The sequence below is a fragment of the Apteryx mantelli genome, chromosome 17 (genome assembly GCF_036417845.1).
Source record: "Apteryx mantelli isolate bAptMan1 chromosome 17, bAptMan1.hap1, whole genome shotgun sequence".
NCBI lineage: Eukaryota > Metazoa > Chordata > Aves > Apterygiformes > Apterygidae > Apteryx > Apteryx mantelli.
The window spans coordinates 12,186,670-12,202,843 of record NC_089994.1 but is presented as its reverse complement, the minus strand read 5'-3'; the positions used below and the strand labels follow the sequence as shown (position 1 = coordinate 12,202,843).

Genomic DNA, 16,174 nt, shown 5'->3' with positions numbered 1-16,174 from the left:
CTACCTGCTCCCCCAGAACGTGCTAGGAACCGAGGCGTATGACATACTTTAAAGCTACCAATTGTTTGTTTTTCTGCTGCTAGTAAGATATTTGCATAAATGACATGCTATTAGAGATGCACAGAAAAATCTAAGTGGCGTTTTAGGTACAAATATGCAGCTACAGTTTAACTGAGACATACAAATGTATCATTTTATTATATTCCAAACATATATTATGCAGTTGCATCTATCATAGAAATCACAGACGTATTTTGAGGCTTCTCCGGTTTCTCCTTGGCTGCAGCTCTCATGCTATAAATTCTGTATGTCATATTAAATCATTTTTTTAGTGAGGTCTGCATTTTCTAAATCTAAAATACAAATAGAAAGGACGATATGCCATTTTGCATTTATTTTTTTCTTTAAGTAGCTAACACCTTTCCATTATGTTGGAAGAAAGTTACTCAGGGAAAGGAATTGTGCTTTCTGACCAATACATTTGTGCATGTCTGTATGTGTCTAACACTGCCACGCAATCTAGTCTGATGTTAATAGATGAGAAACAATGACATAGGAGGACGCTAAGGTTGTTTTTCTGTATGGATCTAGACCAGCTGCGTTACAAGAGCAGTGAAACAAATTATGAACTATGCAAGTTATACTAAACATGCTAATAATAAAGCCTTTCGGCCACCCCATTTCCCTGCTTTTTCTACGTAGAAAATATAAGATTTAAGAGAGATGTTTTGGGGACTGTTTGAAGGCGACTTTAAATATTTTATTGGGATTTTTTGTTCATTTCCTTCCTTCCATGCTGAAGTGGAAAAGAAAGTACGGAGCAAATGTGGCAAGTGGGGGTCACCAATTCCCAACTCCCAGCAGTCAGTATGATCTGAAGGTACATCATTGCACATATCATATCCCAAAACATTGCTGTGAAGTATTCCCACAAAGCTTTTAAAGGACAACGAATTGTAGGAAATGATACACCTTCACAGGACCGAACAGTAATTTTGGTTTGGCAACTGATGGCTGGTGTCATTGTAAGTGACCACAGCCAAATGCTCCTGCCATCAGCATCGGAAGGAACAGAACATAAAACCGAGGGCAAGTTTGGGAAAACACTTTGGGATGCACTTGCAGGATAAAGATTAGGTGGTGACAGCCGAACTTTTCACGTGCTTGCTTTTTGACTCTGCGCTGGGGACTGCCCCCATGCCCGCAGACCCTACGCCCACGTATTTTCCATCTGTGCTCAGCTGAACCAGGATCTGCCCCCAGAAAAGGATATAAAGTCAGTATAGAAAGGGTACGCACTAGAATTAGAAAAATTAAACATTTTGTACACTGAGACCAGGCCTGACACCCTTACCGTTCCCTGTGCTAAAGGGCTGATTTCACCAGTACGTGGTGAATTTTACCACGGCCATTTGCAGACGGGCAATCCGGGGCGGCAGGACAGGAGACGGACTCCTCAAAACCATTCGGCTGGCGAGCATTGCCTGGACAAGAGCTCGACATTCGCTGCAAATACTACCACTGCACTACGCGGGCCGTTTAATAAGATTTCCAGAAGCCTCACATTAAAAGCTCCCATTGGTGGCTAATCCTCTGCTGCCTTCAACAGAAAATAGCTTGTCTATGCAGGGCGCTAGTGGCTTTTCTTCTGTGGGATTACACACAACACAGATAATGCTGTAATTTTTTGATACCGAGGAGCGAACCTTTACTCAAAGGCACAGGTACACGCCTCACCCCCTCCCTCCTCCCGCTCGGAGGCGCCTGTCACGCAGGTCAGCTTAACGCGCTTTGCTCTACTCGGGCAGCGCTATCGCAAGGGTCATTATTAGTCGGTTTGACACTTCTTTAAGAGACTACACAAAATACAGTAAAAAAAAAAAAAAAAAAAAAAAAAAAAGGCACATTACCTCATAGAGTTTTCCAGGCAGAATTAAAAGAGAAAACAACCAGAAAACCCACAATCTGCCCTAAAACCCATCAGTGGTCGGTTCTGTTTCCCTTGCACACCCACGTGACGAGAAAGCTTGCCAGTGGGGAGGATTTATAGGCCTCTGCTGAACACCATAAATAACGGTGACTTGAGATTTCCTACAAGGGTGACACCTCCTCAACAGATGAAAATTTATACACTTCAACCCTTACAATCAGCTCTCCAGACCGGGGACGAGGATGCCATAAATCCGATAGTCTACCTCTGAGATGGGGGTACGCCTTCCCGACAGAGCCCGGTCCGGAGGACGGCGCTGCAGGGAGCCCCCCATGCGACAAGGCCCCTGAGCCCGGGGGCCTCGCGGCCTCCTGGCGTCCCCCTGGCCCAGGACTCGCCTCGGCTGGGGACCTCCACATGGGGCACTGGCCCAAACCACGGCTTTCATCCAACTGCTGGAGTCCAGGCTGGGAAGATCTGCACCAGTCAGAGGATCCTCATGCTGCTCAGGGGTTCGGATCGAGCCTGTTATCCCGAGAGCAATAAGAATCACCTGGGGAGCTAATCACAGGGTCAGTTAGAAATGGGGAACCTCCAGCTCTGGGAGCAGCTGATATCCTGAAACACTTTCACATTTCATTTTGGAATGGAAACAAGCCATTTTCCACAGCGTTGATTTATTTATTTTTTTTGGAAGGGTTCTGAGAAAGATTCAAAATAGTTCCAAAATTTTCAAAGAAACCGTTTGCATGGTGCTCTGGGCACTTGGGTAAGGGCACCTCCGGCTATGCAACAGCAAAACCAGGCTTTTGGTGATCATCAACTAACAGAGTCCTGCAGAACATTTGGAGTGTTGGATGAGTCGTTATTTTGCAAAAGAAACTATGTTGCATCACAAAGTTTCTGACCAGGTGTAGATTGTTTCCAGGCTTTTGGTTCAGTCTCATCATTAGGCAACTGAAAGCTATTTAAACCGCAGTGCAATCAGCACACTCAACTCTGCATTTCTTCTGTCTCGCTCTTTCAGTTCCCGCTTGCCACTGCAGGGGAACCAGCATGAGATTAAATCTGCCGGAAAAGGGCTGAGAAGAAAGCAACAAAGACTAAGGAAGCATTCTCCTTCCTCACCTCTTTTGCTGTTGATCTGTTTCTGAAATTTCCAGCCTTGTGCTTTTATAACGCTCTAGTACATGAAAGCGTTTGAAACATAAAATGTTACACTCCATGGAGCATGATGCGATATTGAAGCCAAATGGCCAGATGCTCTTTGCTGAGCTATTTCCAATGCTCCCACTTTAGAGAGTGTTTTTAACAGTATTCCTAAGCTCTAGTCCCATAGCTTGCCGGCAATTTCATGCTAGAACACCACTGTGCTAGCTTCTGATGAAAACATTGTTTTCCATTCAAGGTTACAGTTATCTTCAATTTAAAAAAGATCACAATCTGGTTCAAATAAACCGCAGGCAGGTAGAGAGCTGGATTCTCTCCCCAGAAACAAGACTGTGAATCCCATTTAGAGTACAATTAAGAATATATAAATGATATGGTAGGAAAAAAAATGTATTCTCGCTTAGGAGCAATGGGCCAAGCACCATCCTCCAGCTGTCTGGCTTTGCGATGCACTGCTTACACATTCCTCTCCTTCATGTGTGGGAAGACCCTTTACAAGGGGAAAACCTCTGGTTTCCAATGCCATTACGTCAGACATTTGAAACCTGGCACCAGAAGCTGGCTGTCAGGCTGGAATTCCGTCTGTCCTTTTCATCTGCTTTTTCACGGTTTTCTTGTTTGCTGACAACGCTGGATCTCTCTGGTTCACTGCACTGAGGTGAGAACACCAGTTACTGGGTGGATAAAGCAGCAGAACCAGAGCAATCAGAGTTGCTAACGACTCCTCAAAACACGGGCTGTAATCGTTGCATGCCACGTGTCTTTGGGACTGGATGTAATGCCTGCAAGCGTCTCTCCACCTGCAGTGAACTCTGGCTCCTTTTCCAGACAAGGATGCACTATTGCTTTATACAAATCATGAGCCTAATTGCAGCCTGCTGGAATCAATGCAACTCCATTGAAATTAAAAGACGCTGAAAATTTAGACTAGCGGAGAACTTGGCTCATCATATATGCATATCATCATAGAATAAAAGCCTATTCCAATCTCTATTTTAAAGAGGGGAAGGAGCTGCACATTAATGTAACCCAGGCACCAGGAATTCAATCCTTTCATGATTTTCTTAGTGCTTGACTTTACAACCTTAACCTTCTTTAACCCTAGGAAATGCCTATAAAAATGCTAAATTAAACCGCAGACATGACACCTTTACTTATACAGCTTATCTGGAGAATGAGACCTAGCAGATTTATCACACAGGTCTTTACTACTTCTACAACTGGGTAACTTTGAGTAGATTACATCCCTTGTTAGGATTTTGCTCTGGCTATTCAGAGCTCAGTGCAGAAACATTCAAATAGCATTTAATTGCATGCTGAAGATGGTAATTTATTGCACTTCCATGTGAATAGTCATATGCATGCACTACATTTTCAGATTACCAGAAACTGTGAATTTTTGTTAATGTCATTTAAGTGATTCTCCATTTAAGTGATTAAATGCCTTGATACTGAAAAGCTTTCTTTTAAAACTTTTCATTTGAAACTGAGTTAATTTATACTAAAAATTACAGCTTGGGAAAAATCAAAGTAAAAATGAAGTATTTTGGAATTACTGAAATAAGACATTTTGATAAACCTGTATTTTTGTTAAATTTTCACTTTTTGTTTTACCACAGCATGTGATAAAAACCATGAAATTTTGAAAAATGACATTCCTACTTATTTCTCAGCTCTAACACTAGGGGCCTGGCCTCATGAATCATACAAGGTAAAAAGCATGGTCCAGAATTTAGAATTAAAATTTGCCATACATAAACCTTGTGACATTTTTATCATAGCATACCAGCCCAGAATCTGCGTTTAAAACACTGACTGCTCAAAGGAATCTAAATCTCCTTAGCTGAAGGTAATAAAAGCAGGTCAAGAATTCAGTGCTCAACAACCCACCATTAGCATTTTAGCTCAGAGAAAATAGAGCTCGTCTGCTTTTAAAGAAAGCAAAGCTGGGCCACATAGCATAAGTTTGCAAAGTATAATAACTTGCTTGTGTATGAAAGCGTATTAGGCAATGAGTTTTATTTCCTGGGAGAGCGATTCCAGTGAATCTGCACCATGAGTTTCTAACACACAGTATTTCTGCAAACGCAGAGATGGGGCTGCGTGTCCATGCACATAACCTGTGCTTGCTTTCAGCTAGCCAGCCTGGCTGCTGTTAGCATGTCACCACAACAGCAAAGAGAGCAATGACCTGAAATTTTATCCCGTTTTCAAGCAATCTTTTCCAGTCCTGATGAACTATATGTTCCCAGAGTCAGCAACCAAAACTGGCCAAAGCTACTGGCGACACATCTTCACAAGCTTAGGTCACAACTAACCATAAGCATCCAACTAGGCACCACTGGAGAACTAAAGACAACAGGATCATCACTTGAGTCCACCACAGAATTGATTTATTGCAGTGGTATCTAAGGACGCCTCTAATTAATTTCTCTGGTCAGACCTTCAAAAACACTAGGCTTCTTTAAGATGTCTAAAACTGGGTAAGTCATTAGACAGCACCTGAAAGAAATCATCAACTAGTGCAGATCCCCTCCTTTGAGATATATCATGGTGCTATTAAAGAAAAAGTAAACTGGTTTATCCTGGTCATAATAAGAGAGAACAAGTTTTGCTTTCAGCTGTCATTGTGGCAACAAATTTATTTTTTATTTTGTTTGGATGGAAACAGAATTTCATTTGTACTAGAGCATTCTTTAAAATAAATGCTTGATCTCTTCCCACCTACCATTACTGTAGATGTGGATAAAATAAAAAGAGCAACAATTCATTCACCTTATTGCCAGCATTCCAGAGGAACAGGACAGAGCCTTGCTGTAATGATTAATGACTCTGCTATAAAAAGATGGATCATAAATTCCTTGTATTAGGTCAAATCATAAAGCAGGCTTTTAATGTTTCTATGATCCCTTTCTAAACAATTAAGGGTATCTGTAGCTCCCACTAACAAGGGATCTTACACGAGGCTTGTAAACCACACAGTTTCTTACTTAGTTGTTGAGTAAATAGTATGTAGCCTATTAAAACTACTAATTTCTGTTTCCCAACCCCTCCAAGGTATCCCTGGATAATTTCTTAATTTGGCATTCTCTTCTGAAGGAAACCCTGCCTTCCTCTACATTTCAAATGCACATTTGAACAAGGACCAAGCATGCTGGCATTCCACTTACCATTGGGACATCTCACTACACTACAGGTCAGATGGACCATTTGGAGTCCAGGAGTGGCAAAGACCAGCACGATCCACCCTGAATCTAGCGGATCTCCTTAAGGCACAGACACATTCACTGCTTCATTGCAGAAGAAAGTACCATCACTTTCCCTTATCTCTGCTTCCAGATTGGCAAAAAGACAGCTGAACCACAGACGAAATGAAAATCGGGCTACCTACTGTTCACTGGATGCACAAGGACACAAGGTGGCAGAGCAGTGAAGCAGCACCAGGCACTGATGCAGCAAACAAGCCAAGTTGCCTGTGTTTGTCAAGGGCACCTCATCCACGCAGGAGTCAGCCGTAATTCAACCTTGTAAATGCCTGGCAAAAATCGGCTTTCAGATCCTCGCAGACGATTCCCATCAGCTTTAGCGACTGCAGGTTTGCGAACACTAGCAGAATAGCACCATTTCTCCATAACAGAATTCAACCCTATATTTATCCATCTTGCAATGAAACTGTCACCTTTGAAAAACACAGTACAAGATGACATTATGTAAGGGTCCATCTATTTCCCTGCTACTGCAAGCCTGCAATCATGTCCATCTCCCTTTTATTTCCTAGAATGGCTGGCCCTCTTTCTCACCCAAGCCAGAACCTTTCTAGCCTGGCAAACAGATGTTGGCCTCACTGCAAAGCTACCCCATTAGGAGAATGTTGCAGCTCTACCAACAAGAAGTTTACACAGAAAAGGCAATATAAATAAAAAAGAGAATTGCAGACCCATAAATATTTTCAACAGATGTGGTAGCACCAGTCAGGTAGCCAGTTTATGCACTGTTTACTCAAAGCAGCAAATCACTTAAGTTAATTATTTAAATACCCCCATTTACGGAATTTAGAAAAGAAAAAAGCCACTAGTGGAATACCCAAGTGATGATATTTTTAATAAACAATAGATTTAAGGGGGATTAGCTGGGTTATCAAACAGTATCCTCCCAAATCAGCTCATTAGCTGCACTGCCTTTCCCAATTTCACTTTATTAAAACAATTTAAATGAAGGTTCATTAGATGCAATGTAATCTAATTCAGACACTCCAAGCCTAATCCCTTTTCTTTTAGCAGTAACATGACAATAGTCTGCATAGAAGTTTAAAGGATTACTGCTTTAGTTTTTTTTAAATAGGGACTGTTTTCAGCAGAATGTATCCCACTGTTTTCCCCAGCTTTATTTCCTGCTCTTCCCCATTACTTGTTCATTCATGTATTCCTACCCTTTTCTTTCTTTCATTGCTCCACACAGATCAAGCCACACAGGGGCAACGGTCTCCCTCCATGCAGATGCAGGGGACAAGCCAAACCCTCGGCCTCTCCTCCCTGCTCAGCTTGCCTAGGTGCAGACTCTACTACACTGAAGGGCCGAGGACAGACCTTGGTGTCTGGGTGTAACTTCATAATATCCCACCCAACCTCCTGCCCTGGTGGCCCCAAGTCCTGGTTTGCTGTCAGCTGAGCGCTGGCTCCTGCTCTGGACATTGACCCCTGCATAGCTCAATCTACCAGGCCTTTGGAAGGGATTGATCTTTTGCAACTTACTTCTAGATTCTGGAATTTAAAAAAAAAAACAAAAAAAAAACACTTTGTAAATTCATAGTGATTTTATAAATATCCTGTGGGGAAGGGAGGAGATTCTTGTGCGCTTTCATATTGCTAGTTTCTGACAGTGCTGAAAGACACACTGGGAGGGATCACATGGAGGACTTGCACATTAAGAGGCACACGCTGTGCATTACCACACTAGATCCAGGCTGAAAACGTAGATTAACAGATCTATGGTCAGACTATGGACAAACAATGCATTATATGGCTTATTTTAGAATGAACTCATTCAAACTCTCATACTTTTCAAAAGCCCTTTTCAAACATTACAATAGGATAAATTATTCTTTCTGGGGGAAAAAAAAGAAAATAAAAGAACGAGAGCTGGCTCCTGGGTTCCTACAGACTTTAACAGGTTTCCATATCCTTGAAACCTGTCCTCACTCACTTCAAATCCTGGGCTCTTCAAGCAAGTGCCATTTTATAATCCTATTAAAACCTTTGCCTCTGTTTACCAGGAGCCCTAATCATACTCAGGAAGTTCTTCTCGTCTAAGCAAGAGCGACAGCTTTCAGACTTCTTAGGAGGCTTATTCATCAGCTACGCCAGACTTTCACCAGAGCGTTCAATCTATTCTGGGAGCAGCCATGTGGAAAAAGTTTCAAACAGCTCAAAGCCCTGCACAATGATAAAGGAAAGCTCACACGATCCTGGTAATAGTCTGACCCTCTTAAGGAAAATTGGATGATTTGTGGTAGCAGTTTTTCTATCCCCAATGTGAATTCTAAACCTCAAAGTATAAGCAGTATAGTCGCACAGTCCCATTAAAAACCCTATCCCTCCTGGGATGCTGGAATAATAAATACAAACTTGCACGCGAAAACAAACTCCTGCCACAATGACCTTCTTCAGCCCACTGGTGTGAAGGAGTTTGTAGCCATTTTAGAAAAAAGAGACAGATAAAGGATGGACTAATTTGATGTTCAGTGCTTCAGCACGAGCAGAATATATGCTTTAATGAGCACACTACATGCACCAGGGATGTGTTACTGTGAGACAGGGAATAAAGAGTAAGGGAAAAATAATTAAACAGCCAGCTTTATAATGAGGAAACTTGTGTTCATGCAACATTAAGTGGCCTAATTTCCAAGTGCTAAGCAATGGGAGGTTCCTTGGACTCCAGAAAAAACTTGTTGACAAACAGCACCGTGAAAACAAGTGCAAAGGATCACAAGCAGCAAACCTCTTCCAGGCCCAGGGTTGACTAAAGCTGTCCTGAAGTTGTCTAGCTACACTTTGTAATGACCTAAGAACCAGGCAAAATCCAGCTCTCCTTTGCATGTCTTTGCGGCTTTTCTAAGGTGCTGCTTTATGTGAGATCATCTCCCCATATAGCTCTCTACCCTGAGCTCAGTTTGAGCTCCTGAATTCCTGGAGAGAGCAAGATATTCAGCCTACAGTACTGCATCTGGGCTGAAGGGAAGCAGAAAAGGTGTTGCCCAACAGGTAGGAGGACAGATGGACAGACAGACTCCAAAGTCACTCAAATTGATATCCTTTTCAAAGATTGCTGTAGAGAGAGGTCCTGCTAATCTTAGCTCTCCCAGACATGCAGCATCCTTCCTCAAAACTTCTACTTTGCAACTTCTCTAATATTCTCATGTAAGTCTTTGGGGCCAGCAGAATCAGATACTTGTACCCTTTACTTCTTATTCTTTAAAGATGACCCCTGGAGTTTTAAAATACCATAGCATTCATCGTGTGTGGTGTGTAGAATATTACAGCTGACTGCTCCTACCAGCCTGGTCTTAGTTTTCCATCGGTACTGCATCTGCCAGACCATGCACCCAGAACATCACCTAGGCACAATGAGCAAATGAAGTACTATTAGCGTAGCTCTGTTTACATCAGTAGAGCGACTGGGAAAGGGGGAAATCTGTCTCCTTAGTTCAAACACTGACAGAACAAACCAACGAACCATATTTCTGACTTTCATCAATTGTCTCAAGGCCAGTAAGACCAGGAATATTCATTTACTGGGATTGTTAGTTCCAGATAGCACTGCAGTATCAATTATTTCAGTGTAATAGCCTATCGGTCAGACAGCAATTCTGTTGGGCCACAGGCTCCCCGTCTTTCTTTGCAAACAGACATTACAAAGTCTCTTCTTTGTTACTCACCCTCATGCCTAATTCAATGTTTTCTCCTCCATAGACCTCCATACCAGGATCGAGCAAGCCAATCTCACCGAAGTATTCTCGGTCCACTACAAACGAGCATCCAATCATGGCTGGTGTTCTACACAGAAAGAGCGGAAAAGAAAAGTGAAGGCGTTTACTAGATACCACAGAACCCATTTCATAACAAATTTAGACAGATGAAACACTTTTTAGCCTTCAAGTCTACGTTTACAACTAGATTTATTTACTAGCCTGCACTCACATCGTACTACATCCCCCAAAGGACAGGGGATCTCACGCAACCAGATCCAGCTAAATATTTAGCACACTGCGAGACTCACTTGGACCAGTTTTCTGAGGCAGACACAAGATGGGAGGTCAAGTACACTGTGCATGTAAGCAAAACCTCAAGCTGTTTTTCCTTTGTTTGACAGATACAGCCACTGTGCTGGAAGTGAAGTTCACTGCCATACAGAGGGTAGCACAAGAACTAGACAGCACTTTATTAGAAGAGTAGCACACAAAAAAACCAAAAGCTTTTTCAGAAATGAGGACTCTCCCTACCTACATATTGAAATTACGTGCATGCTGACATCTTTGGATAAATCATGGCGTTAAGCAGGGCACATGTCTTCTTGGTGTCAACTGTAGCAGACAAATTTCAGCCCTGGTGATGTTGTTCCATGATCAACACTTGTGTGTGCTGAGGTCAGTCTTTAGAAGAGGAAAATCTTTCAGATGAAGAGATTCTACACTCAGATCTGCTACTGGGTGACTTGGGACAAATCACTGCCCTTCCATAAGCATCAGTTTCTGTATGTGTAAAAACATGGTTCTGCTCCCTGTTATAAAGTGTTCTGAAACTTGTCACTGAGCAGCATTACATTAGAACAAGACAATAAATTTTGAGATCATTTACCACATGAACATTATTTTAATGAAACGCAAGCAAGTTACATTTGCTTGTTTCATTTGCCAACACTTTCTCTACATCAGTCACAACACCTGCCCCCTCAAAAAGCAAAGTAGGAACTAGGTTTTGTTACTATTGCTCAAAATTTCAAAATTTAAACTTGACTAAATCTAACATGGAGAAACAGCATGAGCCCGCAGCACCATGTTTGACTTGCAGTTCAACTGCAGGTTGCACAGTGCCTCCTGCAAGATCCCACATAGTCATCCCACAGTCTGATCTATAGGATGGGCCCAGATCCAGGGCCTGTGGACAGAGCCACCCATTTCAGTGGGATCCCAGCAGACCAGTCTGCAAAATCAGGGAAACTGTAGCCTGTAAAATCATTTCAGAAACTGAGCACTTTTGGAGGTGACCTAGAAGAATGAGCTGTGCTCCCTCTTCCATTGAAAGGGAGGCAATTCTGGACCATCTGGCAGACACAACATCATTTCTAACAGTGCTATTGTAAAAAGACATCAGGAAGGGTCTGGTGTTTGCCAGTTTTCTATTTTCTAATAGAACGGAGAATGTTCTACCTATGGCCTGAGTTTATATAAATACACCATGAGAATGGCGTATAGAAACAAAGATGATGGAAAATCTCTAAAACCTATTTTAAAAAGTCTCCTTTGTAATGGACTTGTGTTATACTATCACTATGACTTCTCCTTTACCCATGATACCTGCACATTTCTTCAATTTATACAGAAAGCCATTCACAAGGTATTTACCAGTGACATCTGAGAGACATATTCACAAGGCAGTTTCATACACACATGAAAAACTGCCCTAGCTGGGAAAGCAAACACATTTTGTGCCAATGTATTGGTGGATCTCACTGGTAGCAGCAGGTGGCTGCTGGAATGGTGTTATCACATCAGGTCCTTTTTCTCATCAGGAGTTCACCATCTCTATGGCAGGAGGTTAAAAAGGCTTCAAACAAATGGCCAAGTATATGGTTAGATAAAACAGTTCTTTGCTCCTGGGCCTAATACATATCCCAACACTGCAGCACACAGTCCAACCTGTGACAGGAACTATTTGGTACCCTTGAAAAGGTTCATTTGCTGAAGCACTGCTATTACTTATCTATAATGGACTCTGCTGTAGCACTCGCATTACTGGTACTGCTTCAGCGTCTCTTCCTTGCACTTTTTCTCCCTTTGAAAGCCATTGCAACCTCTCAGATCATTACAAGCCTATGCTGCACTGCACTCATGTTTTCTCTGCATAATTGAAAAAGGCAGCTGTTGATAGAAACACATTTGATCAGCACCGTTTCTGACAAAGAAACTGAAATAGCTTGATTAACTCTCACATTGCACCCTACAGAGTGAGACACATTCCTTGGGCCGTGGGCTGGGAAGGGTTAGATTCAATGATGCTTACAAAGGCAAGCATTTTGTTTTCACAAATGACTTTGGACTGCAGTGAAGGCTCTCATCTGGCCCCCCAGCCCCTATTCATTCAAAAGGGCTGGAGGAAACTGAGGCCAGAAGCCCCAAACCCTACTAAGAACCCTATTGGTACCACCAGCAGCCTCAGTACTTGGACCTCTCCCATTCCCCACGGATCCCTTTTTGTAAGTGGAAGAAATGCCAGCACTTCTCTGTTTGGCGCTGTTATTTGTGAAGACTCTGTTGAATCAATCTGCCATGAGAAGTGATCTGAGCACTCTACAGAAACTATGCACGGTCCGGGTACTCCTGGCTGGACACATCCATTTTCTAGTGATGCACATGCTTCATCAGATGGCACCAGTGCTTACACCAGGATCTTTGTGAGATGGATGTTCTTTATAAATTCAAACTATTTGCTAAAAATGTGTCTTCATGTTTATAGTTCCTGAAGCTATGCCTGAAGACAGACTTGCCTAAAGAGGCTGAGAAATCTCCTGTAGAGAGGACTAGATTTACCCTACATACATGCCACTGTCACATCCTGTATCACTGAAAAATGATTTTTAGGCTATAAAGGAGTGAATTTGGTCTAGAAACTGAAATAAAAGAGAGGCATGACCAAGGAAAGCGAATTTAGTAGCTCTGAAATATGCCTTTGAGGGAACATTTAGGCATTTCTTAACTTTAACCAGGATAAAAAGGGAAGGAGGGAAAAGAAACATCAGTCACTTTCTTCATTTGCCTTTTCATGTATTTAAAGGCAAGCACAGGCTTCATTGGAAAAAGGCCAGAGCGCCACTGCTTTGCAAACCTGAGCTGCTAGTTTGTGATTAGACCTCCTCTCCTTCCAGACCCCTAAAAAACCTGCTGGAGGCAGCTCCTTAAAGCAGTATGATGCTCCCATGAGGATGTGTTTCTCCTTCCTTCCTAATGAGGAATGGTACCTCTAGGCTTTGTAGGCTGCTCTCAGGTGCTGGAAGCTCTCTCCCTGGAGGATGGATTTTTGCAGCTGGCATCTCTGCCCATTAAAACATTGACTTGTTAATTGAATGGGGGTGGGAAATACATTTTGGATGTAACTACATAATCATCACTTGCAGATGAATGCCTCTGAGAAGGACTGCCTTTTCACTTCTCTCTATGTTTTATTTCTTCTAATTTGATATATTCAAATGCAGGCAGACCCCACAAGCCTTCATGGCATATTCAGAACCAAAAAAAATGATTTCAGGAAGGCAACAATAGCAGGACAATGGCAGAGGGAACCACATCCAGCTCACCACTGAAGCCAAGCAAAAACTGCTAGTGTCAGTGCCTTTCTCTACCTGAATTTGGCTACCCACAGCCGCTGTGCATCTGCATGGCAGCAGTCCCAGAAGGTGAACGAGAGTGTGGTCAGTGTGGGAACAGCTGGAATTCAGCAGCCTCTGGTTCTGCCCCTGGCCACATCCTGACTTGGGGGAAGAACTTGCCTAGGATGCCCTATGCCGAATTTTCTGAATATTGCATGTCAATACTTCCACTGTTCAACCAGAGTTTTGGGCATTTAGTCCTCATGAAATCCAGGCTCTTAACTTTCCTGTGCTTTGACTGACCCAACTGTAAACTAAGTATAGTGCTATTGCACAGCCCAGTGAGCTGGTGACAGTGCTGTGAGTCGGGAGACCTTGACTCTATTCCCAGCTCTGTCATTCATCTGGTCTTCAGTGAGTCACCTCCCTCTGCCTCTGTTTCTCCATCTGTGAAGCACAAATAATAATACTGGACAAAAGTTTCAGAACTGCCTCAGCAGCTTAAGAGCCCTTTTAAAAGTGTTTTAAACATATGGTAGGGTAGTTTTATACTGGACTGCAGTGTAACACTGACACGTTGCAAACGCTTTTAAAGAAAACTGCCTCTAAGAAAGCATATGACCCTCACTTGGCTGCCATGGCTGGGTTTTTCCAGTACCTGAACAAACTCCAATGTATCTACCACTTTTCATACAGTGCAAAGACTCCCCTTGAACATCAGAAATGGATATATGAGCGAAAGCAACTGTGTTAGCACGTCTTAAACACTGCTCACTAGCCAAGGGGCAGTAAGTGTGAAGGTGCATGACCTTAGCACTTCACAGCTGCAAAGTAAAATATATTAACTTAAAGCACACCTGTTTTATGCAAATGGACCTTTTCCCTTGAGTCATGGACTTTTTCTTGTAAAGCAGTGACATTTTTAGAAGGAAGGTATCACAAAATAGTCTATTTATTACCAACACCTCAAAGGTGTTGGGAGACTTAATCGATCTGTGGAGTATTCTTTGACACTGCTGAGGACACTATAAGCATGAATTATTATTAACAGCAGCAGTCAAAGGATACTGTGGGAAAAACAGTAGAATGGCTTTTGCAGCTAAAACGTAAAACGCAGCACAGAACAGTATTGATTCTGCACTGGAGAAAGACAGAGCATAGTCAATTTGTGGAAATTACCTGATGGCAGACCTTGCTCTGGGGATCACCCTGGGGAAAGGGAGGAAGCGGAGATAACGGCACTTCCCCATGGTAGATCCGCCCTCCCTCCCCACTCGCTGCTGCGGCAGGCACGGCGGTGGCAGCTACGGTGAAGAGAGGCACTGTACAGCGAGGGCCAGCACCTGGGGTGTGATGGGTACCAGGAGCAGGGCACACGAGCCAGAAATGTAAGGTCTGGGTTAAGACAATTTTCTTTTAGCAAAAGCAGCTGGAAACGCTCTCTGTGTCTACCCACGGTACCAGTCTCAACACCAGCAGCAGCAGAGCTGCACTAAATCAGGTGCCAGATCTCCAAGAGCCTGGCTGCGTCTTCGCAACTTTGCAGATGAAGCCGGGTGGCTTCATCAAGAACAAGGGAAGGAGAAAGTGAGGAGCGCGAGGCCGCGTGCGAAACGATAGGGCTTCCTCTCCGCTCCACATCTCTGCCCCTCTGCCTTAAGGTCACCACGCATGCAGTCAAGTTACATTTGAAACAGTTTTCAGAGCACACAGCGAGTTCCGTTTCCAGGACAACTGACCTACAAATGCATATATACATGCATATATATGTATATACGCATATAGAGAAAGATGGAGAGATTCCTGAATGACAGATCACACACCATATCTTTGAGTTTTACATTTTTATTGGCAGGACGTTTCTTTGATTTAGGTTCCTAAGCAGTACGTCACCCCTGGCCTGACAGGTAAGTGGAGAAACCTGCATGGTACCTCTGTCAGCATTTTTTTTTTCTTACAAATCGTGTCCTCCACAATAAAGAGTCACATCAGGCTGTGAGAACAGAACTCAAGGACAGATTTGCTGTTCAGGAGCTACAGGAAAAAAATGACAAGCTTAATGATGGGCAGGCTTGTCAACCCCTTTGGAGAGCTACAGCAAGGGAAAAAAAGCCACTGAGACTGCTTGGCTAGGAAAGCAGGAAAGCAGGGATGAAGAATAACTTTCTGATGCCCCACAGAAGCGCATTTTTCGGAACAGGCAGGATACCCATCAGAATCTGGACAAATAAAGAAGAAATAGCTCTGTTGTAGGCTCCTATAAGCCAGCAACTAAAAAGATGGCCATCAATAAACCAGTTTTATTACTGCATGACAGCATGGTTCCTCCCCCAGGACATTTCAGATGAGACCCTTCCTAAGCTCAGGTACACAGATGGATTTCTTCCCGGAGTGGCACAGATCAGCATGAGGCCTAACTCGCATTCGAGACGGTCACACACACTCTCAGCTAAAGCAGGCAGCACAAACAAAACCACTTTTGCTTGGGCATGC

General features: G+C 43.0%; 1 protein-coding gene across 1 annotated transcript in view; it reads right to left on the bottom strand.

Moving 5' to 3' along the window:
• Positions 1-16,174, bottom strand: part of GALNT9 (polypeptide N-acetylgalactosaminyltransferase 9) — a 157,221-nt gene that overhangs the window by 64,872 nt on the left and 76,175 nt on the right. Inside the window, exon 6 of the mRNA XM_067307006.1 lies at positions 10,035-10,152. Coding sequence (XP_067163107.1) covers positions 10,035-10,152 — 118 coding nt within the window. The remainder of the gene's footprint in view (positions 1-10,034; positions 10,153-16,174) is intronic.